The sequence below is a fragment of the Anarrhichthys ocellatus genome, unplaced genomic scaffold (genome assembly GCF_004355925.1).
Source record: "Anarrhichthys ocellatus isolate YVR2014 unplaced genomic scaffold, GSC_Weel_1.0 scaffold1, whole genome shotgun sequence".
NCBI lineage: Eukaryota > Metazoa > Chordata > Actinopteri > Perciformes > Anarhichadidae > Anarrhichthys > Anarrhichthys ocellatus.
Genome location: NW_022280031.1, coordinates 114,828 through 141,435, shown reverse-complemented (window position 1 = coordinate 141,435; position 26,608 = coordinate 114,828). Strand labels below are relative to the sequence as shown.

General features: G+C 42.0%; 1 protein-coding gene across 3 annotated transcripts in view; it reads left to right on the top strand.

The window, feature by feature from the left end:
- The window catches only part of slc12a5a (solute carrier family 12 member 5a), a 148,442-nt gene that overhangs the window by 80,550 nt on the left and 41,284 nt on the right, over positions 1 to 26,608 (top strand). For all 3 annotated transcript variants that reach the window (XM_031838602.1, XM_031838672.1, XM_031838747.1), the window contains exons 2-3: positions 16,542 to 16,642; positions 17,211 to 17,348. In XM_031838602.1, coding sequence (XP_031694462.1) covers positions 16,542 to 16,642; positions 17,211 to 17,348 — 239 coding nt within the window. The remainder of the gene's footprint in view (positions 1 to 16,541; positions 16,643 to 17,210; positions 17,349 to 26,608) is intronic.

Sequence of the window (26,608 nt, the reverse complement as noted above, 5' to 3'; positions counted from 1 at the left end):
TGTTTTAAATCTAGGTTAACATTGCGATACGTGCAGAAATTGTACCAAAAAAAGTTTCAAGTTGCTTATCTATACCCTGGTCTCCTTCCTGTTGAGACTGGAAAATGTGAGCCATGGGAGACGGTGAGAGCGGGGACAGGTGCAGGGAGGATGCTCAAACCCATAACAGCGTAGCATTGTGTGTGCTGTGCCCTTGCTGAGCTGCTGGGATGCCTCGCGGCTCTATATCTTAAGGACTGTATCTTTTATTCAGTGTAAATGTGGTGCATTGTGTCTGAGATGGATGGCTCCAGATAGCAGCTGAAAACCAATGGATTCCCTTTTGTTGATCTCTTCCTCAATTTCTACCTCTGTACTGGCTTCCCCTGCTAAGCTCGAATCCGTCCTCCACAACTGTAACAACACATCAGTCACCCCTCCAACCTTTCGCTCTCTTTTTTTTTCTTTATCCCCAATAATCCTTTCCCCTTTTTTTTTGTACTTTTTCCCCCCATCTCTCCTCGCTGAATATCCCTCCATGGCCACAGACATACTGTAGAAAAGGAAGGCAGAGAGTCAGATGACAATGAGGACAAAAAAACAGATGGCTGAATGCATCACCTGCTATCTTGTCAGTAAGAAGCATGATTGTTCAGCTTCGGTGTAAACCGCTGCATATTTCAAAACACCCAGCCTTCTCCATTCGTCTATATGCACAGCACACGCAGTCTTGAGGGATTTCCTTGGCCATGAATGTGGGATGGTTCCAGACTCTCCCTAATTTCCTGTTCAGCAGAGAAGGACTCCTCTGGGCCTGAGAGAAGCGATATGAGACGGGCATGATGGATGGATGTTGTGATATAACTGTTTTATTCAGCACAAGTTTGCTTTTTAAAAGTGCCGCAGTGTTGCACTCTATTTGGTTTTTACCTGGTCTGATGTGGTCCAGGAGAAACCCACGAATGAAAGACAATCTCTGGGACTTGCTTGTTGTTTGCGCTCTCCCCTTAGAACAGCTACTAATGGCAATTAGTAGCGCTCTTCAGTGTGTGACACAGGTTTTAATTAATGATCTTACAGTGCTGATGGAGCATAGAGGAGGTTTGTGTTTTGCATGATGATGAAATAACACATTCTTTCAGTACACAGGGATGTTACACTAAATGTTAGCTAACATTTGCGAACTTAACATGTTGCTGACTTTTGAAAGGAGGACTTGAGAGCATATGTTACGGCTCTCAACATGGCGGCGGCTCGCAGCTAGCGGTGGTAACAGCTTTAACAGTGCAAACCTCGGCACCTGTGCTGGCCGAGCCAACAGTGTGTACCTGAAGGGGAACCGGAGGGTAGGTGGCTTCGACAACACTGTTGCCGTGCAGAGTGGCGGCCGTGAGTTAGCAAGTGGTGCACGCTCACATGCAATAAAAGGCACATATGGTCGGCTAAGTAAACAAAGCACCGCAACAGAATGCAACAACTCTCACTATAATGTAACCATATTGTTAAAAAAAAAAGGTCCTTAACACAAACTGGTCTGAGAACAGAAACAAGCATCACACACACACACACACACCAAATCATGTTGTGGATGGATAAAACCTTAATTGAGTGCTTTGTTTTGGTTTGCAGTTTTTTTTTGAGCAGTTAAATTTGATGCTCCGTTTCTGTCTGACAAGCTGGCAGCTCACCGAGATTATTTCCGACCACAGGATCTGTAGACTGAACAGTCCATGTCTGGCTATCAATATCCCCTCTCTCTTTTAAAACAATGAAACGTCCCTGTAACAGAATGTACCACAGACTCGCGCTACACCCTTTGACTTAATTACAGCTTTTCTGACCTTCACAGTGTTCAGAAGTTGTGGCTCAGATCTCTGACGGCCAATGAGAGATGAGAGCGTAACGAGGAGACAAGGACAAATATCAGTCACACTAACTGAGTTTCCACCCGTGTAACAATGTGTTAGTGTGTGTCTGCGTGAGTATGCATGATTATATGTGTGTGTGTGTGTGTGTGTGTGTGTGCTTGTGAGGGAGAGTCTGAGAAGGACAACGCAGTATCAGTCACTGTCACTAAACACTGCAGTCTCTGGCTCGGTTCCACACACACACACATTCAAAGACACATGGACACACAAGTAGAGAGGTGCAGAATGCATAATTCATAGGAGTAATCAAAGGCAGACAAAAGCCACAGTCTTTGAGTCTGTGGGCCCACCAGGACGCGCGCACACACACACACACACACACACACACACACACACACACACACACAGCAAATCTATTCAAGTGAACAGTGCTTCCTACCAGCCAGGCAGTAGTCTACAGAGGGTAACCGAGAGAGAAAAAGGAGGTGAATAAGAGGAGAAGCGGATGATTTTTCAAACAGCCCCTTCACTTCCCTCCTCTGCCTAGAGGCCTGCTCTTACAACTTCCTCTCCCTTTTTTGTTACTTGAAAAATAGTTCTGTCTAGACCAAAAGAGACAGCAGAGTGGAGATAAACTCCCCCAGCTCACTGGATATAACTTCCTGTTTCATTTGCCCCCCCCTCTTTCCTCTGTACATTTTCTACAGACTACATCCAAAGTTTAAAAAAAAAAGTGTTTTTTTTGGGCTGCATTAATATTTCATAAAATGCAGATGACTAGCACACATGAGAATAAAAAAAAGAGAGAGCCATATTTAGCATTGACATAATACCATGGAATGATTCAAAGTGTGCACTTTAAAGAGGCAGCCCCTCTGGATGAGCATGAGCGTGTGTGCCCTAATGTATGTTTGCGTGGTCATGCCATGTTTTCTCTCTCTCTCAGGGCACAGCTGTGAAAAGCTCAGCTCTTAAAGCTTCCATCTCTGTCTAAATCCAAACCAGTGTTCCATTATTTATTTATCTGCCAGAGACCAGAAATATCCGCTAAGATCTGCCGGGCTTTGACAAGATGAGCCTCGGCCTTGTGTTGGGTCTCTGGGCAGAGCGCTCACACGCGCACACACACACACACACACACACACACACACACACAAACAAACGCAAACACAGTCACAAATAAAAGTGTTAGAAACTGAGATTCACACACACACACACACACACACACACACTGAGGCAAGTATACTGTACACTATCAGTAAATGACTTGGACTGCGCTCAGCTGTCCAGGTAATGCACCTGTATGGAGGCACCTGATAAATCCCAGAATGCTGTAGTCTTATCTGCCCGGGCCAGATTGGAGAACAAGGCTCTAATCTTTTGGTGCGCGCCTCTGTCTGCCTGTTTGTGTCTGTCTCTCTGCCCGCTTGCTGCAGTGCTTCAGTCTGCAGTCTGTAGTCTGTCTTTCCTGACTCCATTACTTTTGCCCATTGAAGTTGATAGGCTATAAAGTCTCCTCATTACGGGTGATCCCTCGCTCCCTCCTGCTCCCTCGCTTTTTATTTCCTTTAAAATGTCAAGTCTTTGGTGCTGATGCAGCCTCACATGTAGTAGTTGAGCATAACACTGCAGCGCTAATCAATATTTTTATATATAACCATGGGCGTAGTATGAAAGGCATCACATGTAGTGACAAACCCACAGGGAATTATCACTCCATTCGGCAGTTCCCGTCGCTCTGAGCGATTTTGCGATGTTTTGGTTTTACCCTTCGTAACTTTACTGCTTTGTTTTCCCTGATCCAGGACCTTTACACTACAAACACATGTATTCATTCATGACAACATGACAGGAAACATATTTAACATACAAACTCAATGGATGATAGACAATCTTCTTGGCAACTTAAAAAAAAAGAAGTAACATATGTAAAGTAATAAAAAAAAACATCTGTCGCCCACAAGTAAATGTGATACATACTGTGATGGTCCTTGTTGAAACTGTTCCTCATCACACGCCTGAACGGGCCTGAGATTCATTTGGTTGTGTGAGTATTATGAACCACTCTGCTCGCTTATGTTGTTGCCTTGCAAATCATCTGAATGTATGCTGTTAGTTCCTTTGCAAATTAGGATGTAGATGTATCCCCCCCTCAGCCTTTCGCCCCACCATGCCAGCCTGCCCTCGACTTTCAGAGATGATGGTGATCTGTTTCACTGAAGTTATTTTTGGCCACGTTACATAATAACTCTCTCTCTCTTTCTGTCTCATGAAGTGGTATGTATGATGCTGCACACTTGGCAGACAGGTCAGGACCGAAGTAGTTGTGGCGTGTAGCGGAGATATTTAAGGATGTTTTAACTCCGACGGCAGCCGTCGGTCAAACACCTTACAAAACTATTCTAAAGAGCTACTGTGAGAGACGTCTGCGGTACAATAACTGTGTGCCCGAGTGCTGTTTGCTTTCATTTTGTTTGGGCAGTTGGAAAGGCTTTACCAGGCCAGCGGAGGCACACAAACCATCTGGGGTTGTGGAAGTTTTCCCAGTAGGCGAGCCGACCTGTGAACCAGAAGTGGGTCCAGTCAACACATACAACAATCTCATGCTGTTCGGCGGATTTGCATTAGATTAATCAGCCAGCTCGGTGATTATGTTATGCATAAACAAACAGCGTTGACCTGACAAATTAACATTGTGCTGCTTTTAAAGGTGCAATATACGGGATTCAGAGCATTGGAGAAGCAGCAGACAACTATTTGCTGTGTAAAGACATAGTGGAGTAATGTCTACCTGAGCAGAGGGGGAAGTCACTCTCTCTCTCTGTGTTCGTTGTTGTCCGAACTTCTCCTTACTTTGTTGTGTAAGGGTGTGCTTTTTGTGCATGTGAGCCTGCCCCACTGGCTACCTCACAGACGCTGCTCTGCACTGCTCTCATTCGGCGGTTGAAGTCGATAACGCCGTCCTGACCAACGGCGTCTTTGCAGAAGTGTAGCACCCACCCTCCGGTTCCCCCTCCGGTAAAAGCTGTTAGCATCGTTAGAACTGATAGCTGTGCACTAGCGGCTCAGCCTTCTTTACGGTGAGAGCCATTTGGAGGCAATTTAAAATGCTCCTAATCTCGTGTTATGCCCCTTTTAACAAATCTCAGATATTACAACTTCCTCTCACCTGAACTATATGCACTTGAATATATAATAAGGAATTCCTTCAATGCCCAAGTTACTGAAATGTGACATTTTTTGTTCGGTTAAGACGATGTGAGAATGGGGAAAAAAGAGTGATTGTTTTTTTTTTTGCTAATTTATTTGTTATTATAATTAACAAGTTTCCTTTCATTTGATCTTGTTTTTGTCATCATTTCACACTTGAGTTCATTTAATTTGATCGCTTAGTTGAGCGACGATTCAACTCGGTGTGTTAGATTGGTTTTCTGTGTCCACGGCCCTGCCTGCCAGACTGCCTGACTTAGTTGTTTTTCTGGAGGGTAAAGGACTCGAGGGGTGAGAATAAGGGTGGAAAGGAAAGAAGTGGGAAGGAGAAAGAGGAGAGACGTGTGGGAGGCAACAGACCACGAGGATGTGGTATCACACCTTAGAGGAGGAGACGCGAGAATTAACTAAATGGGGAAAGGTTCTGAGAGAGGAGAGGATGACTGTTGTCCTCTGGGCTTTGGCTAGATTGCTTTCTCTCTGACTTGTTGAAGTCGAGGTGGGGAAGGATGGAGAACAGGGCCACAGCCTGGGGGAGGGGGTCGGTCAGCAGAGAAGACACTCAAGTGTTAATTTGCACCTCGAATCACACCCCGGCATTCCATCACAGCCAGAAAGCTGCAGACCTGTCGAGATGACAGCCCTGTTACCTATACCATCAGACCTATGGATCGCATCAACCCTCCCTGCCATCTATAAGATGTTGCTGCAGGCAATTGGATCGCCCAACATCCTCTCTCTCTCTCTCTCAAATTCTGACCCAACAATGATACCTCTGTCGTCGTCCTGTCACACACTGCTGAACCCTCTTACAGGAGCCTCTTGTCCAAAAAAATGTGCCAAATGTAATAAAAGTGTGATAGCGCTTGGCTCCTCGTCCGGACCTGGCACCGGAGCCCCGCGAAGGAAATTATGTTTCCAAGTTAAATTGGTTTCCTGGCATGTGATAAGTTGGGGTGAATTTTTAATCCACGACCTCGTGGAAATATGTCAATCCCCCAGCTGCTATCGTTTCTCCCATCCCGTCACCTCGCTCCCTCTCCCTGTCCCCCCCTGCTTCTTGCCCCTGTGTCTTTCTTCTGGCTATACACTGTTCTTAAAAAAGTAAAAGATAGCAGGTGTGGGACACCTTTGCTCCTCTACCAATTACCTCACCAGTGTATAATCCTACCCGGTCTCACCTCTCTTCCCACTCAATCCTTTTCCCTCCCGCTCTCACTCCCTCACCTCCACCCACGCGATTCTTTATTTTATTATTTTTCATCTCCTCCCTTTATCCCTCCAGCCCTGTTAGGCTCCATGGCTCACCAATTACGGCAGCAGTATAGGCAGCGAGCTACACTAACTCCCACAGGCAGTCTCCATGCATGCAGGAGGCATGCAGCTGACTGACATGACACAGGGTGTTCTCCCATAGCCAGCCCAACACCTGAGGGAGGCTGATAGCCAGGCTCCACCGGGGCTCAGTGTTACTGGCTTTACATGGCTAGCCATTCGCTGCAGCACATACCAGGCGGCCTCCTGGCTGCCTCACACTTTGCTTTTCCCAGTAAACTTGCTGAAAGGCTTTGTGGACAGGCGAACTTGCCAAGGTATGTCTGCGGAGACTCATTTTGGTTTTAACAGTTTAAACGTTGATGTGCCAGTGTGTAAGTACATTTGAGTGTGAAATGGAGACATAGGCGCTTTGAGAGGAGAGTGGTTATATGTGTTCTTTGGTTGTTTTCTCTGAATGCAGCACGAGAGCTTCGGTTTGGTTTCAGAAGCTCTGTAAAGTAGAGCTGAATCGATCAGACGATCGAAACTATTTTGGTAATCAATTCATCATTATAAAAGCCAAACATTTTCCTGTTCCAGCTTTTACAATGTGGGGATTTGCTGCTTTTGTATGTTTTTTTGGTTTTGGAAAAGATATTTGAGATCATATTTGACTCTGGAACACTGTGACAACTCATCAATTAATTGAGGGAATAATTGACAGATCAATCAATCATGAAAATAATTGTTAGTTGTGTCCCAACTGTAAATTGCTGCATTATCAATGTACTAACCCTGTAAGCATTTATAACTTATAATATTTAAAAAAAACTGTTTCCAAAGTCAACAATGAACCTTTGAACTTAACAAACAATGTTAAATGTCCATATTTGCAACAAAGACCACTGACTGTATTATCCTTGAGTGATGATCAGATCTAGCATTTGTTAAGGAGAATTATCTCTAAATAATAACTTCTTTTAATTTAATTCTGTAATAAAGACCTCGATGAGCATATGAACATTTAGAGCGTCTCTCGTCTCGATGTTGGCAGATGGACAGAAAAAGAAAGATGTTTATAAATGATTTAGAGAAAGAAACGAACTGTAAAGTAAATGTATGATTCTGAAAAGTGGAAATTACGCCCCTTGGTGCAACAGATAAAAGTTTATCTTTAAGGGCAGTTCTATTATCTAAAATGATTTTTTTACAGTCTAGCAGAGACTGTCTATATGCCTGCCGGCTCTCTATTCCTTCTTATCTGATGTATAGAAATTCAAGACTCTTTAACATGGACACTAATATGTTTTGTAATCTGTGTTTTCGTGTCAAATGGAAAAAAGATTCTTATCTATCAAATATTAGTGCTCAAGTTTATTGGACGGTATTCCGTGATAATGTGAAAACAGAAGCAGGGGAATAAATTGAATTCTGTCATAGAACGATAAGACCTCATGAAAGAAAGGGTCCTTATGATTTACAGTGAATACAATTCTCAATCTGCCTTTTCTCTGCGTCTTTTCGTAGTCTGGCAGTTGTCCCCATCCAGCGATGTCTGCGTGTCTTCACGATATTCCTCCGGTCAGCCGGTTGTTGCACAGATAAGACAAATAAAGAGGGGAGGGATGGCTTAGTTTTATTTGCCTGTCAGTCTCCTCCTGTGCACAATTACCTCCAACGCCTGATGCCAGATAGAGAGGGTGCTGCTGGGAAGACGTAGCAGGGGCCTGCCATTAAACAAAAATTAATCCTGACGTGCACAGCTAGAGGCGAGGCAGTGGCAGCGAGGGGAAATTGGTCCAAACCTACACATTCATCATCAGACCGTGACATGTGTGGAGGCCCGGTCAACATGCTAAGAGCTTGCTATGCACTCTCATGTGCGTGCACGGGCATCCTCCTGCAGACGTCGAGGGGCTGAAGAGAAGGGACTGTCTCAAAGTCGTACACTGTGAAGCAAGGCTGCATTAAAATTCATATCGAGCTAAAGCACCAGCCTGAATACTGATCAGGGCGCCGGTCCTGTCCTGCAGCACCAGCGAGGGGAAAAAAAGGGCATTTTTTTACATGTCCCCCACATAAATATAACCATAAAAACACATCATATGAGAGCTGCAGAGAAGAAGAATAAAGAGAGTGAGATTGGGTAGAGTGGGAGAACGAGAGAGAAAACACAGAGCATGAGATCCCGTTATACAAGGCTGTTGTGTCTCTGATGTGGTGCTGGAGCCATGATAGGAAGGAGAGAGAGTGAGAGAATATCTATTTATGACAGTGTGTGGGGGCAGATGTGGGCATGTAACCATATGCTGTTGCTATATTTTCCTCTCCACATTATGTTTGTGCTTTTGAAAGCGTGTAAATCTCTTGTAAAGGCAGTATTTTTAAAAGCAGGTACTTTCTCACTTCTTCTACCTCGTTATAAATAGACGTCTACAGCTGATGGAGGACATGATCAATGCTTGTGACATAAACCTGGCTAAAGTGGTATTGTTAAACAATTTGTCTGACTTTGATGATGGAGGCAGTGCACTTGGTTTCAATCAATTGGAAAGGTTAAACTAATTTATCGGTCTATGGCTGGGCAATAATATAATTATTTGTTTTATGATCATTTATCATCTTTGACCTTTATTGAACCGTAATGTTATGATCACATCTTGTCATCATTTGACAAATGTTTGTAGTCCAAGAAATCGGAGAAAATTGTGATTCAAAAGTAAACTAAACTACAATTCAGCAGCAACTCTTTTGATCATCAATTATTTGTTTTAGTCACTTATCAAGCAAAAATGCACAAAAAACTCTTTTATTTATTTTTTTGTATCATTGTACATTTGATATTTTTGAGAATCTGACTCTTGGTTGGACAAAACAAAATATTTGAAGACGTTATCTTGGGCTTCTGGAATGTCTGATGAGCATGTTTAACCCATTTTGTGAAAATGTGTTGAACAATAATTGAATAGTTAAGAAAAAGCTGCACATGTCGACTGTTTAAAATAAGATAAGATGAGTTTTACCACAGCAGCAGAAATACATGAACAGATGTTACTTTAAAACTTGGATAAATTATGAACATCTACTACAGATGTAGCATGAAGACTAAATGCATATTAAATATTAAAGAGCAGTGAGACAATATATTCACAATTAAAATGAGGAGAACAGAACAGTTGATTTATCAGTTTAAATTTGGTAAATCTTATTATTAGATTTTAAGCATATATCTCCCAGCCCTATATCGTTACGTCATACATTTATTTTCATAATATAAAGTCTTGTAACGGAAAGCTGTTACATGTAGGTCAATTTTAGGCAGAATTGCACATGGATATGTTTGGGTACATATTAAATCACCGTCAATCCTGATTTGTCTGGAATTTAGATTAAACTGACCTTAATCCTTCACCTGACTCCACCCAACATCCCCGCGCTATCAGCAGAGAGAGATAGAGAGGGGGGGAGAGAGAGAGAGGGGGAGAGACACCTCTGCTATTGATTGCCAGACATGAATTAATGTGTTACTGTGGTGACGTTCGGAGGAGACGAGAGAATCAGTAAATGAACTCATGACCTGCTCGGATTTGGCGATGCACCAAGGAACAATGGCGGGGAACGCAGCCAGAAAATCCAACTCTGTCTTTTCTTAATTGTTTGTTTCCAGCCCACCAATTCCATTTAAATTCCTCACTCTTCCACCAGATGAAGCATTTCTCTCTGGATACAAATGAATGTCTCTGCGAGCACATGTACTCACTGTTTACTCCACTGTGAGTCTGACTAGCAGCCAAGAGGATCGTCTATATTTACTTTCATACATGAAGTAGCTGTGAATACATTTTGGATGTGTATAGAAAGACACATTTTTTTCAGTTATATTTAATTTGTCCCTATTTGTACATGAAATGGCTGAAATCCAGCCGTGTCTGCCCAGAATAAGGCCACGTTTGTTTTTCTGCTGCTGCACAACACCGTCAGCAAGGTCTGGGCCAAGCATATGCACCATCACATGTAGCTATAAACACACACACGCCAAATCAACAAGTGGTCCCCCTCAAGAACCAACATCTAGCGCTATGGCTTTTCCCCTTGAAGTTCGTTCGCTGAGGGAAAGAGCAGTATGGCAGCGCGACACAGAGCACAACAGTCTGTAAGTGTAAAGAGAGAGAGAGCAATATAACTGTGCCTGTCGCCACCCAAACCGTCGCACAAGGTGGATCAATAAAACAAAGTCGTGTAGCTCTCACCAGCTAATCCTCGGTGGCTCTGTTCAAAGATCTGCTGGAAAACTGTGAATTGTCCAAGTGGGAGCAGCGGACCGGACCTCCACTCATTTGTAGTAGAAGTTATATTTACTCTCAGACACTGGAAGTGTCGTGACTCCTGGTTGTAGCTCAAACTCACAGATAATAGAAAGCAGATCATTTATGTGGATTACAGAACATGTGAGAAATAGACTTGTGGGATGACACATCAAGCACAATGTAGGACCATACTGAAGTGTTTTACCCATTTATGAAATATAATTCTTGCAAACGTTTTCACACCAAATGACTAAATATATTAAATATTTCATATTGTGCATGGTAACAAAAAGCATTAAATGCTGCAAATACACCTGACTATGAGGCTATTAATTACACCAGAATCTAAACAATAGCAACTATATTTTTTAAATATATTTATCACATTTATATATTGAATTTCGTTTTCCAATCCTCCCTCTGAAGTCACTCTGAAGATAGAAGAGTAGTCGCATAACTAAGGGAATTCACTAAATAAGCAGCCATCATAACCTCTGTTTTTTTTATTGATCAGAGCTGAAGCAATTAATTGACAGAAAATTCATCTGAACCTATTATGTAAATCAATATACTGTGTGTGTATATATATATATATATATATATATATATATATATACTGTATATTTGTGTTTGTGTATTTCCAACCACTCACTTTGTCTAATGTGATGGTAAATATCGTATGACTTTCGAGTGTTGGTCACCGGATAGAACTAAATATTTGAAGATGGCACCTTTCACTGTTTTTTCCGACATTTTATTAACCAAACAATTGATCTAGAAGAAATTCAATAGGTTTATCCATAATGAAAATAATTGTTTGTTGGCTATTTGGCGAGTAATCAATTAAACATTTAGTCAATACGATGTCATAATGGTGAAAGATGCCCAATTGCCCATCAATATTTCCATGAGCCCGAGGTCAGATCTATAGATTGCAAGCTTGAGCCACAAAACGTTTGGCTTTCTTTTCCTGAAAAATTATCAATCGATTATCAAAAGTGTTCAAATTAATTCAATAGAATAACTGTCAATGCTGGTTGGTCTTTTCTGTCATGCAATCAGCGCAGTGTGTGCTGCTGTAGCTCGTACAACCGCACTGAACGTCACAGCGACGGCATTGAAAATAATGATCGACATGCATTTTCCCTCCCACGCTACAAACAAGGCCTCTTTGCAATTCACTTTGAGTATAAAATCCAGTGTGCACATGTACTATAAACAAAGCCATGTAGTAGAGCACATCCTTTCATTTGATCAACTAGGTTATAAAGTGCATCGAGTATGAGTTTCAGCATATTCATAACAAACTGTAAAAAGTCTAAGAGGATGAGAGAAGTGTGTTTTTGTTTTGCCGAGGATTTGGAAGACGATGGCATGCTCAGTGAGCGGTAAAGCTCTGGATGTTGACCATAGATAGGGAGAAGCTTTGATAGCGAGAGCCATTGTTGGACGGATCCCATCAGATTGAAGGAGGATAAGCTGCTTGGGCGATGCGGTCCGAGCAAAACTCTTTTCGGCACTGTCATTTTTCCAAAATGGGGGTTATCTATCATTTCTTTGATGGTGGAGTTTTAATTATTAGCCGGTGAGGAGAAATGGGCCGTGGCGAGATAAGTGATGGGATAGAGAAGTTGTCTCTGGGCATTAGCCCTTCAGATGTACAACAGTGTCTGTGTGATCCTTGAAACACTATTCACTCCAAGTGTTGTTTTACAAATCTGACTAATATGTTAAACAGTGGATCGTAGTTGAAGTTCAGTGTCAGCTGTTTCACTGAAGCTTCACCACATCCGTCAGCTGTTTGACTATCAGCTGACTAGTAACGTCCAATCACATCCATGCAGGTGTACAACACGGCCATTTTAACTGGTCACATTTTACTGTTAGTCTGCTGATTCATGCCAACATATTTTGCAGTCACAACTCCCACCACCACCTCAGATTTAATGATATAACCATTTGATGTAAATGATAAATTACTTGATGCAAAGGTATCTGTATTTGTTCCTTAGTTAGTTAGTTAGTTCAACTGTATTCCTTATTGAGATTTCTTTTCTTACAGAGATTTAAGAAGACAACACACAAGACAAGTTGGTCTCGTGAAAAAATCGCCACACACCTCACTTTTTTAAACAATCACAAATGCAAAAAATATCAGTGAAATTGTATTTGTTTATTCCAGTCGTACAGTGCATAGTAACAGAAACAGAGTTGGTATGAGGAACATTCAAAGCTCATGTATCCTGCGATCCAGTGTCATGATTGCTCATTTGTACTAAGGTGGACTGCATACATGTCAGGCTGCACAAACAATAACATTATGGATTCATCTATGAATTGCTTGATAAATGCATTAATTTATCATTTAGTCTTTAAAATGTCTACAATTCTTAAGAGGTTACACCTTGAAATTGCTCGTTTTCTGCGACCAACTGCCCAAACCCCCCCCCCATCTTGGAAGAGCTAGATGTACCGTATGTGAATCCGTTATCTACTGTCGAGCAATATTCCAAGTTATCGCCGTAGTACTGCACTGCATTAAGTTGATGTAAACCTGATGAAGTGCTTTGAAGTAGGACGAGGGGATAAATATAGTAACGAAGCAGCCTCTAGCGAGTGGTTTCAGTGTTGTGTGTGTTTAAAGGCGTATATATTATCGCATACTGTACACCTCCCTCTGTGCTCATGGACGTTTATCACCCCTCCCCTGCACAACAAGCCTGATACTAATTCCCACTGGATGCATGTAGCACTATCGTAGAGGCGTACGATCCTCACATGGTCTGAAGAGGTAAAAATAGTTTTAAACAAGCAACTAAATAATACGTGTGTTCTGAAAACCCTCTGCAGGAGCTTCCCTTTTACCGCCTGTGTACGTTTTAACCTGCAGGTCAAAGTGAACTCAACCTTAAGTGCTGCAGAAGCTTTTACATTTTACAGTGTGCCTCTCTCTTCCCTCTCTCCCTCTGTGGGTTCCCATTTCAGGTCTGGCCGCCTCGTCTTTGTCTGTCTGAGCCCATATCTCTCTCCCTGTCACTATTCGCTCTCGCCCCATCTATCTGTGTCTCTTTCCACCTTCTCATCCGCACCCTCATTCTCTTGCTCTCCATCTCTTTGTATCAACCTCTCCTCTGCCAGCTTCTGTCTTCGTGCTCTTTTCATGCTTGTGTCTCTGTACACGGCCCCCCCCCCTTGTCTCAGTGTCCCCGTCGCTGAGTGGCCCTATCGCTGTGTCTCCATAGAACAGCGCGCCGGCTGTTAGCGGTGCCCCGACGTCATGGCACATTGCTGCAGCAACCCGGCTATAAATAACTCGGTCTTAGTGTGCTCTGTCCAAGACGGGACGGAGAGCCAGAGGGAGAGCAATCTGCTGTCTCCCTCAAGAGACGCTCGAAGGGGAAGGTGCAAATAAGACAGCTTACTTTGTGCTGCCTTTTGCCACCAAGACCTTCATTGTACTTGGGGAACAAAGGGATTCTGAATTCAATTATTTTTCCAGACAAGTCGAGCAAACGTCTGGTCGGGAAGCAGTTCAAGTACGAAGACTTATTAAAGCTTAATGCACACAACAGTGAGGTGTAGAATAACCAAACACAGGTCTACAATAAACACGACTGCAGACGTTGAACCATTGTTCTCCATCTCTGTCTTGGTGCATCGTCGCATCCAAAAATGACAAATCATCGCGTCCCAATTCACAATAGGCCTTAGCTATAAATTATGGGAAGAGCGAATTTGTACATAAATGAACGTTTCTGACCATTTTTACTGCCATTTCCACATCATCTGATATCGTCTTGAACAGGTAAACCAGCCATTTTGAAAGACACATACGTCTGATGAATCACAACTTCGTTTTATGCACGTGCTACTGAGAACATTTACACGCGTTAAACACTTAATGAATAAGACCATATGAATGCATTTAGGCAGAGTTTGCAAATCTGAATATGTATAATTTTCAGGTATGCGTATGTGATGATGATTTGTTGTTTCATATTATAGTAACTATTATATTATAGTATCTGCAGGTTCTGAACTGCTGTTTGGACAAAACTAAATACTGAAGACACTCACTTTTTCCTGACATTTTATATACTGTAGCTTCTCTTCAACCTGCTCCATGTTGTCTCCACAATAATCAAATGCACCCGCTGACAATCGAGCCCAGCGTCCATGTCCCCCATGACGCTATGGCTCTCTTATTAGTGCCCACATTCCTCTACCTGCCCAGAGCCATAATTGGTGTTAAAAAGGACACGGTATCTGAAGGCAGCGCGGTTTTATGTCTCTGTGTCTCTGATTGGTTATTTTATTGATTGACGTTAGCTCCACCAATCATGTGCAGCCAAGGTGACACAGTACACAGAGAGAATGAATCTTAATGGTTTGACTTTGGGACTTGAATGTCTGGCTGTTGATTGTGTGCGGACAAGAAAGTGAGTAATAAATGGTCTGTGTGTTGGACATGAGATGGAGAAGTAGTTCACTACCAATTTAGGTGAAAACGGTCTGTTGTAAGCTTTCAATTGGGTCTAAATCCTGATGGGTTTGTTAGTAATAGCAATCAGTGTTATTGCACTGAACCACCGTCATGCGCTGTACGGTGAGGTACGGTTGCTAATTAGTTATGTGCACGTAAGCTTACAATGGAGGTAAATACCATAGCTTTGTTAAATACCGGTTATTTGCGTTGTTACCCACCACAATTCCTGTTTCTGCTATGCATAGGAGCTGTGAAAGATCATTTGGTTAATTTGGGTCATGCTAGTAAGCTAGTTGTTGAAATACAATTTCCTATATTTTCATCACTTTGGCAGTTAAGTTTATTTAGTAACACAGGGAATTAATGAATGAAGCCCATTCGTGGTTCAATATGCTGTAAATGTCATTCATATTTGTTTCAGAACCACCGACCCTTCAATATGTGGCAAAACAAAAAAGAAACTGTTCTGTAGAGATTCAACCTTGAGATATTTTCCTACAGGTGTCTAATGTAGAACCACAATTATGCGGTTGTAATTCTATCAGCAGCACAGGCAAATATGTTTCTTACCTAAATGATGTATATAACAAGAAACACCTGAAGTCCTAACTCATTAGTTAAGCTAAACAAATACCTGTTTAAAAGGTCTAATAGTTCAATGGCCCAACATCTATCAACCTTAACTAATAAAGCGAGGACTACTTGTGAATTCCTGTGGCTTCTTCACAATAAACTGCTTTACTTGCTGGAGGGCTCCTATTAGTAGTAGTGGAGCAGTCACCCTGTGAGACGTTTGTGGTCAATTTTCAAACCTCAATTGGAAATCAATGAGCTCGTCAATGTTCTCTCCCAGGAGTCAGAGGCAGTCGTTCCCATCTCGTTTGTTTTGGAGATGTGCCTCGTGCCTGATACTGTGAACTTGTGGGACGGATGTTTCTGGATGGAGTCATGACGCCTGCAGCAAGCGGTCACCGAAATAACACACTGTTTCCACTGTTCTGTGTTTTCTAGGGTGAAAAGACATTTCTTGTCATTTCTCTGTGTTAGTGTTCAAACTTGTGATCTAGTTGTTTGTCAGTGTCGCGAAGAACTGATTGAGATGTTCCAGTTTGTGTTCTTCCTCTGGCCATATGGAATATATAGCGCCGCACATATTGTGAATGCACACTCCATTAGTTATGGTTCTGTTCCTCTGCTTTCCTGACTGTGGGCGCTTTGTGGAGACAAAAAGCCTCCCTTCCTCTCCTGGCAGACCTCCTCCAGTTGGAGCTTTCTGTCCGTGTGTATTTCTTTGCTTCGACAATGAGTTGAAAGTGTTATTTTGACACGAAGAAGCTCATGTCTGGTTTGTGCATTAGGCGCTCTGCTGGTTTTCTCTATTTCAGTTTACTCTAAAAGTGGTGTGTATATGTGTGTGTGTGTTTCTGCTTCCAGGTGACAGTATTCCCAAGGAGAGCAGCCCCTTCATCAACAGCAGTGATGCTGCCGCAGAGAAGAGCCAGCAGTATGACGGCAAGAACATGGCCTTGTTTGAGGTACAGTCCACTGTTCTACACACACACACACACGTTGATTTGTTAACACACACAATCAGGCCTGATCATAAGAAGCAGGTTCCACTCTCTGTCTCATAATTCAGTGATTAAATAGGGGCTCTGACATCTATTAATGAGGGTAATTACTGAGTGAAGGGCATGTTGGAGCAAATATCCCACTGCTACAGGAAAGAACTTCAGCGGGGCAATTTGCCACAGCTCTGCTCAAATTGACATTGTGCTCTCACTGGGTTTTTTGATTAAACATGAAAAAAGTAAAAGAAATCAGAAGGTAAACTATTTATTGTGTCAGCACTTTTTTTTCCAGATGGGTTTGAATTTGCAAAATCAGTGTAGCACAGTACCTGAAATAGTAACACTTAAGAACACTTAATATCAATACAGGTAAGAATGAATAAATGTTACAGTGCCTGGTTCACCTGGCTGGCTGAGATGCATTGCATTTCCTTCAAAAGCCTGATGAAAACACTAACTCCAGCCCTCGTGTGTGTGTGTGTGTGTGTGTGTGTGTGTGTGTGTGTGTGTGTGTGTGTGTGTATCTCTGCAGGAGGAGATGGACACCAGCCCCATGGTGTCGTCTCTTCTCAGCAGCCTGGCCAACTACTCCAACCTGCCCCAAGGTAGCAAGGAGCACGAGGAGGCCGAGAACAACGAGGCTGAGTCATCGCGCAAGAAACCCGTCAAGGTATTTGACAAAATCCACGAATACATACAATACGAGACAGTACATACATGTATGCTTGCAGGATTGGTAATAATCTTCAAAAACATTTTTGATATTTTTGTTCTGACAATGAATCAAATCCTTCTTAATTGGGCCCCCTAACGTAATGATTGGACTTTGTCGGTGCGTGTGTTCTGAGAGGGTGAGCAGGGTGGATCTATGTGTGCTGCAGCATGGAAGAAGACCTGCAAAGTTTCCCTTTAAACACGCATTCAGTGGAATTTCCGAGGTAGCAGACGGACAACTTTTCAGCTTTATGGACGTATGTAGCAGCTGCAAGGACAAAAAAACATATTTTAAAGAAAACCAAAACGTGCGTCGATTTAAAATATTGATTTTGAGGCATTTTCAGCATCAGCATCATCGATTACTCCAAACAATCGCGGCAGCCCTCATCCTATGTTGTGGAGATAACAGTTTTATAGATGGATAGATAACTTTATTCATCCCAAAGGAAATTTGGGCATCCAGTTGCTTAAACGACACCAATACAGAACAGGAATAAAGACTAAAAATATTAATACAAAACAAAAAAAACAAAAAACAGCAGTGAAGTGATAGTCAGCCACAAGAACTACCACAGAGAGCTGTCAATGTAATATAGTATCTTACATTGAGCTGTAGTAATGGGTTTTTATTGTAATTGTAATTTCAATCCTAAAATCGGTAACTCACAGGAATGATTGGATCCTTGAAAAATGAATCTCTGTTCTGAAAAATGGGGGATTTTTTTTGTTTTATTTTACAAAAACGTCAAGGGATTTAAGTTTTAACTTTCAAATACCTATAAAATACAAAACTCTGGCAAAGCCACTTCACGTTTTTTTCAATGAATATACATTATCAATATTTATCTTGCAAATCCTATTCTGAGCTGACCAGAGGAGGACCAAATGTACTGTAAACTCTGCTGATCTTTGTCTTCTATAGCAGCAAACACAACAATACCTGATACATGAGGATGAACAATCTGGATAAACGTCAGGTGAAAATGGCCTGCTCCTTCTCATAAATCCTTGTATTTCTACTGGAAATCAATAAGAACTGCAAGAGATGAGCTTAAAGTGTGCTGCAGTAATAAGAAAAGCACTAATGGGTTATCTGAGATCAATGAGTTAAATAAGAACAGGTGTAGTGTTTTCTATCAGGCAATGTGTGTCATCTAGTGTAAAAGCATGCATGGGGGAGACTCCAAACAAGGTTTCTTATTTTCTTTCTTTAAGCAATGTCTTTTTTTTCTTTCTGGCCACTCCTCCATAAAGCCACCCTCCTAAAGTGGTCCTATATACAGATCCTCTAATCTCCCCTGTGGAGCTTCAGGGTTGTCTTTGGTCTCTGATTAATGTTACATTTTGTAACATTAATCCGTTAGATCATGTGAAACTTAGATTGCACACAGGAGAACTTTATTTAAATAAATATGTGACTTCTGATTGTAGCACCAGATCTTATTTAGGGTCTTTTGTAGCGAAGTTTTTCATTTCACTTTACCAATTTTGACAATTTTGTGTCGGTCCACCACAGTAAATTCCCCCCCCCCCGTCCCCAAAAATCCATTTTAATTCCAGGTTGTAATGTAACAAAATAGGGAAAAGGCCAAGGGGTGTGAATACTTCTGCAAGGCACCTCACATCTCTTTGCTGTGGATGTACATCTGCTATAATATTGTTTACTGCGCACCCTGGACAACTTGTTCACCTAAGGGGTTCTTGTGCCTGTTGCCAGGAGATGGTCATTAAGTGTCACCAAATATCGATTTGTAATATCCGTTACATCATTAATCCCTCAGAGCAGAGTTTATGGTTGTTTGGCTAACACAGTCACTGGAGAGAAAGGAAAAACTCCACCAGTTTAGAAGCTGTCAATCATTCTCTGTTGATTTTATAAATCCCCTGTTCGTGTTACTGGATTGCATCTTAAATGCCACTCACTAATGAGTTCCTTCCACATCATCCCCTGGTATTTTCTGCTGTTGGGTGTTGAGATGCCAGCAGAAAGGAGTTTACTTCTCAGCACTTGAATGACAGGCAGGCAGCTACATCATTAATCCTGTGGGAAATGGTGGTTTTAGCAGCAAGGCGAGATGTGACATTGCAATGCTGAGATGAGAAGAGATGCTGATAATGATGACGATAATGCAAATAATGAAAGACGTCGTCCCAGAGGAGGCAGGCTTTATCATGAGACTGTAACTACATGTGAGGTGAAACACATGAAGTTTAGACATTGAGTGGCCACAGCAGTGACAGCTTTTCTATGACCTTTGACCCAGTCTGTCTTCCCAGGTGCCCAATCAGCCTGATATTTGTGCCTTTCTCCTCACGTGTGTCGGTCAGTTTTCCATTCTTTTCCTCGTGAGCAAGGTTTTTCTTATTTGTTCTCACCGTGAAGCAAATTACTCAAGATGACCTCGAATGCCAGTGTACCTATCTGATATACTGTCTGGTTTACCCGCTGTGAATCCAGATGAGTCCCGTAGATATACAGTCAATCCTCAGAGGAAACGCATTTCAAACCGACAACGGAGATGAGCTTTCTAGGTACAATCGACCTCATGATGGTATTGATTTCTGCATGTGTGTCTTTCTTTCACAAAGTATAGTGATAAAAACAGCATGAACAAACAGACTGCTAAAGTGCATAAAAATGGAGAATAGTTTTCATCCCACATTCCACTTAATTGTTGCAGAGATTTCCGCCACATCTCATCAGCGGCTGGCTTTCTCATTAGCAGTGAGATTGTTTAGTTGTTATCACATGACCTGAGTAGCTGCTCTCGTTAACCGCTTTAGTCCAGACTAAAATATCTCATCGACTATTTGATGGATCAATTTGGACATTTTGTGCAGACAGTCATGGTCCCCGGAGGATAAAGCCCCCTGACTTCGGTGATCCTCCAACTTTTTGCACAGCGCCACCAACAGGTTGACATATGTGGCTTTGAGTGAAATGTCTCCACAATAATTGGATTGATTTCCATAAAATTTGATTCAGGGCTCTAGAGTGTGACCGTTTTGGTGGCATCTTTCATCACTTCCAACCCCCTACGTCTGGTGTCGTTGTTCGGACCACTCCCGTCTTCGAACTCAGCCTTCATTTTGGTCTCAACAATACACCTGTAAAGTTTCATGACTGCATGTTGCATGGTTGTGACGCTACCGCGTTGACAAAATCAGTCCACAGACAGACATATCAAGTAATCAAAAGCCCTTCTGCAGTAGTTCAGAACAGTAGGCGTCTCTAGGAACACATTTTGCCATGATGAGACACACACATGAGCCGCACGCTGTATGGCTGTTAATTTCATTTAAAAACGTCAACCTCTCTCTTCCAGAAACATTATTTTCTCAGTTCATCAAGATAATCCACAGACCTCACTGGAACTACTTTCTATAGAAGAACTAGTCCTCATGAAAAGACTGTTTATAATAAGATTGTAATTTGGGTGACCTAACCTTTGAAACAGGTTTTAAAACTACCATCCGTCCTGATCGTACAAATATAGCAGGCAGCAGCTTTAGAAAACAACAGTGTCCACATGGGAGTTGCATCAGTTCACAAAGTCTTCACTGTTTGTCGGTATATTCCCCCATTATCCCAGTTGTCCCAGATGTAAGGTGAATTTGTCTGGTTCCCCTCAGCTCAGCTAACCCTGGGAGCAGGTCTAATCTTCCCCCTGTCACCCCAAACCCTTCAATACTTTAATTAGTCTGCACGCTACACCAAGCTGCCTATTCCACAGGCAATCTCTCCATCGCCATGAGAGGCTTTTCATTAAGGCAGCCTGTGGCGTTTTATCGCTCACACATCCCTCTCTCTCTCTCTCTCTCTCTCTCTCTCTCTCTCTCTCTCTCTCTCTCTCTCTCCCTCTCTCTCTCTCTCTCTCTCTCTCTTTCTCGCCTTCCCTCTCCCTCGTCCCCGCTCTCCATCTCCTTCACCATCGGCCCCTCGAGTTAGGGAGTTGTGAGCGAGGGAGATGGAGGCAGCGGCCTTTCTTTGTCGCAGTGTAAAAGCCCAGATTGGAGATTTGGTTGGCGTGTGACATGAGTGAGCAGTCCCGATAGTCACACAGGTTCAAATGGAAACCAGTCACAGCTAATCTGCTGGCAATTTTCTCTTTTCCTCACTCTCTTCCTTTTGAAAACTAACACAACAAGGCAAGTTTATTTGATTTGCATCTTTCAAACACAGGGTTAGGGTTAGGGTTTAACCCTAACCCTAACCCTGGTCTGCACCTTCACTGTTTTGGGTCACTGTTACCGCTCTCATCAAAAACTCCTAAAACCCCAACCTCTGCTGTTTCTGCAAAGCACCAAACAGCAGACACACAGAATTTGCAACTAGCCTGTGGACATATTGGAGCATTTAGCAGAGTAAAGAACCAGATATTTCCCTCATGAGTAAATAGAGACCAAAAGAGTGAATTGTGGACTTATACTCAACAGGTGGCCAAATACTCCAAATGAATGCTAATGTTGCTCTGAAGCTGCTGGATGAGCAAATAGGCAAACGCAGTACATCAGCTTGACAAGGAAACAATATGGCAGGGACAGTTTAGGTCAGTTTTACAGCTTGTAGCGCTGCCCTACCCAAGTGGGTAATAAAGGCAGGTTAAGGAACACAGTGAATTGGACAATTAAATCTTTTAGAATAAGATGAAATCAAATAAAACACAAATAGCACATAGTACAAAAAATAATACACGATGTACATTTTCAGTGCAGTTACATTTAAGTTTCTCAAATGTAAAAAAAAAAATAGATAAAGAAGTTGCGGGACGGTAGCTAAATGACTCGTGTTTGTTTCCTTAAGATCAGAGGGTTCCTACTTATGTTCTTAATTATCAGAACTTTATTTTGCTCCTGATTCGTAGTGATATGTGAAGAGAGCAGCACTTTTTAAAGTATGATCCATAACTAAATGGAAGCTAGTGAGGAAGATTTATCAACAGGAGAAATACGTTCAGTCGCCTTATAGAAAGTGGAAATCTTGCAGCGTCTTCCACGATATGTTGCTGTTGTCTCATGATTTTTATGGGAAGACAAGAAACCTTTTTCAGTTGTACATCTGGCTGGAAATGCAAAGTAGCTTCTCTAAATCTCATCTGGACATGAGACCTCTAATTCTTGCAACTTGTTTCAGATGATAAATAGCCTGATTTAGTCATCACCGTGACATCAGTGCTGAACTTTAAATGTCTTTATGAAATGACAAGATTTCGTACTTGGCCTTTAGTATTTGCTCTATAAAGTCTTGTGTATGAACCAAATTCAACACAATACAAATCATGAACCTATTCAAAGCTACTTTTATTCATGTTATTTTCTAGACTGCTCATGCCAAGAATTACAGGAACATTATTCGATACGCTCTCTGTCCCTTTTTCTTTTCTTTTTTTTTTTACAGCATAATGTTCCTTCACATAAATGTTGTCTCCCTTCTCGGTGTTTTATGACCCCTGCTCTTATCTCTCTCTCTCCCTCCCTCATTAGACCGGTGCATCGTATCAGTATTCCCATCGTCACCCCTCTGTAGGATGTACCTTGATTTAGTGTCAGTTCATGTTACACATGACAGCAGCATATACACTTGAGTTCACAGCGGAGCTCAACGGAGATTTCACACCTTACATTGTGTCCATTGAGTTAAGACACCAGGCTAATGAGCTAAGCACAGTTTTTGTTCTACTGTGTAGGGTTGCAGTTATTATTTTCATAATTTTTCTTTTATTAACTGAACTAAAGATATTCAATTCACAGTCATGCAGAAAAGCAACAAATCATCTCACGGAGGAGCTGGAAAATTCTCGAATTTCCTGCTTGAAAAGTAAATTATTATTTATTATAATTGTTAATATTATTCATTATTTGTTATTTTTCTGTCCAACTCATGGATTAATCAACTAACCACGGACTATTCAAGAATGTCATTATATCTTATTTCAGGTTCTTAAATTCAATTGAAAAGATTTGAGTCAAGCATCATTTGCATTAAATTGTCAAACTTGATTGAGCTGAATTAAACAACAAATAATTTGTCTTTAGGAACTTTTATCCTGAATTTTAATTGTTAGTTTTAAGATATTATTTGGCAGACGTCTTCTTTTGATACTTTCAAATTCCTCTAGATTCAACATTATTTTGCTTATTTGTGGGCGAGTTTTTACAGTGCAGAATCTATTTTCAACTCAAGTGTCCTGCTCTTATCCGAGCCAGGTTACTGATGACCTGATTTTCAGCGTGTACCTACTGTTCAGAAGCACATGTGCATTAGTGGATAAGGAGACTTTTAGTCTTGAAGGTGATAGTGCGGCTAAGTAGAGGCTTCACCACTGGTGGAAACACATGAGGCTGTGTGGAGTCTTTTAACCTAGAATATTCTAGTAACACATGTAACCGCTATTTCATGGTGGTGAGCCTTCAGCACCACAGAGCACGTTTAGCTACAGCAGTCGGTGTCAGATGGATAATGCTTTTACACATACATGCTCGCACGCACACACACACACACCCACACACACACACACACACACACACATTGACCGCTGAGTGACTGGTTTATCCACAGCCGGTCAGGGAGGCTGATGTTCCCTGGCCTCTCCTCGTCTATTTAATAATTCAGCACACCTGAGCAGAAACACATTTGCCCTATCAGCTCCTGTTTGGCCAGCAGAGCGTGGAGATGGCGTTACAAGCTCCCAGTCTGTCTCCCTCCCTGTCATTAGCCTCCCCCTCTCCCTCCACCGCTCCACTTCATGCCTCCACAGTAACACAACTAGTGTGCATGCTCTCCTCTCTCCTTTCTTCCTCCTATTCCTCCCCACCTCTCTTGTTTCCTCTTCTCCAATTCCCTCCCCTCCTGTTTCTTCCTTTCCTTTTGTTTCCTCCTCCTCCTCTCCTCAACCCTACCTACCTATCCTCTGCCTTCCTTTCCTGTTGTCTCCTCTCCTTTGTCTTTCCTCCTAGATGCCGTCACTCTCTCCTAAGTTCTTGCCCAATCTGTCAGAAAAATCCAACACCAATGTGTAACATCTAACAAATGAACTATCATATGCATTGATAACGTATCGGTGGAATTAATTTGATCTACAGTAGAAAATAAGGACAAATAATTCATGACGTTGAATTCGATGATGTGGTGCTACAGCAGCCTCAGCTGGCCTGCATAGAAACAGGGATATACCGATATTGGATATCGAGTTAATACTGTCTCAATTAGCTGGATTGGGTATCGTGGGCCGATCTATTTAATTCAATTCCATATATACTATACACATTATATACTGGAATTTTAATTCCTGTTTGAAGTTTTGACCAATTCGTTGATTTGATTTGTAATTTCTGTTTATTTTGAAGATTTTCTACAAAATTGCTGGTGTACGATTTACTATTTTAGCAATGTTTAAGTAAAGTTCTGATGTTGCCTTACACATAAATCCCAGTCACTTCCACACAGTGAGGCATACAGCTTATTAATATCGAATCATCACTCAGTATTGGCAGACATGCAAAGCCCAGGTATCAGAATTATATTAAGAGTGAAAAAGTTGGATCTGATTAGGAATTAATAAACATTTGACCACAGATTTATTCGGCTCGACGTGCAGCAGATTCTGGTCCTGCTGGCGAACATAAAGAAATGTTGTAAGAAGTGATTTAAATGATGACGCTGGTTGTCGAATGCATGTCTCCCCACATTCCTCCCCCTACTCCTCTTCCCCTTTTTTCTTTTTCTATCCCCTGCAGCTAGCCAAGGATGTGAAGCTGCTTTCACCTTCCCTTTTCAACTCTTGTCTTCTCCATCCTCTTAAATTCTAGAGAGAAGGGGCTGCCTTTGCTGGCCTCAGCAATTCAGGAGATGTCCATAGGAGGGTTGAAACAAGGCTGTAGGGGGTACGAAGAAGATGGAGGGAAGAGTAGGAAAGACATATTAATTAATTCAGTACATGCAACACAACCAAACTACAGTACAGGTTGGTTGTGTTGTTCCAAATACGACTCGTAGTGTTTTCTGATCTGCCAACTCTGTGGTTAAGTTAGGTCTACTAAAACTAATTGGTTAAAGTTAGAAAACTATTGCTGTAAATGTTAAAAGAAAGCAATGTTGCAGAATTTTGTGTCTTGATTTTGCACCTTTTATGTTCATAGCTATCACAGGAAGCAGTGCACACTTAATGTAGCGGTTGGGTGGTGGATGTGTGTGGTCCGTCTGGCATTCATGCAGGAGACTGGAGTGTTTTAGTGAAACCATAACCACAAGCTTTCTTGTGTTTTAGTTGGCTAACCATATATATATATATATATATATATATACTGTAACCAGGATCTTCCCTAGACTTAACTACACCGTGGTTTCCATGCACATATATTGTATAAAGCAATATATAACTATATATAATTACTTATATATATAAGGTATATAACCCTTTAATGCAGAAGTATAAATGAGGCTAAGCCCTTACCTTTATCTTATTTGCCATAACAACAATCTAACAATAACCTCCCATCATATCACAGTCACATGCTTCGTCGACCCAATCATCCACCACAACCTCCTTCCTTATAGGTTCTGCCACATTACAACAGCGCCACATTTGCTTCTTTGAGAGGACAGTAATTACTCCCACAACTGATGGAGGTTGCATACCAGTAAAGCTTGAACTGTTTTTTTTTCTTTTAAATGTTTAAAGAGATAATGAGTGCTGTTGTTTTACTGATGAAGGCAGCGTCAAAATGAAGAAGCACACAGAGCATTTATTTTAAAAACAATGACACGGTGTTTGATTATTGCTTCAGTGGGCTTCAGGACTCGGTGGATCGTGTGAATAAAGTGCTTGTGATAGATGTAGAGAGGCAGAGAGAGAGCGAGGTCCAGCCTGGTGAGAGCTAGTTGTAAGTGGTAGGGCAGCAGGAGGCAGGGAATCTGAAGTAGGTGCCCCGGCAGATGTATTGAAAGGTCCTGTTGTGCGTCTAACACACCTGAGCCATCCATTCAGTGGGTTCACTTCGCTTCCCAGGGGGTCGGTGGGCAGCTGTTCATTCCTAGTTCAGTGGTGCCACGCTGGCCTACCTGTGGCTCTGCAGCAGTCAGTGTTGCCTTTGCTCACGGTGGCCCGATCTCCAGGGAAATCATCCCTCTGCTGGCTCCCAGCCCATTAAACAGACACTCATTCTGTGTGTGTGTGTGTGTGTGTGTGTGTGTGTGTGTGTGTGTGTGTGTGT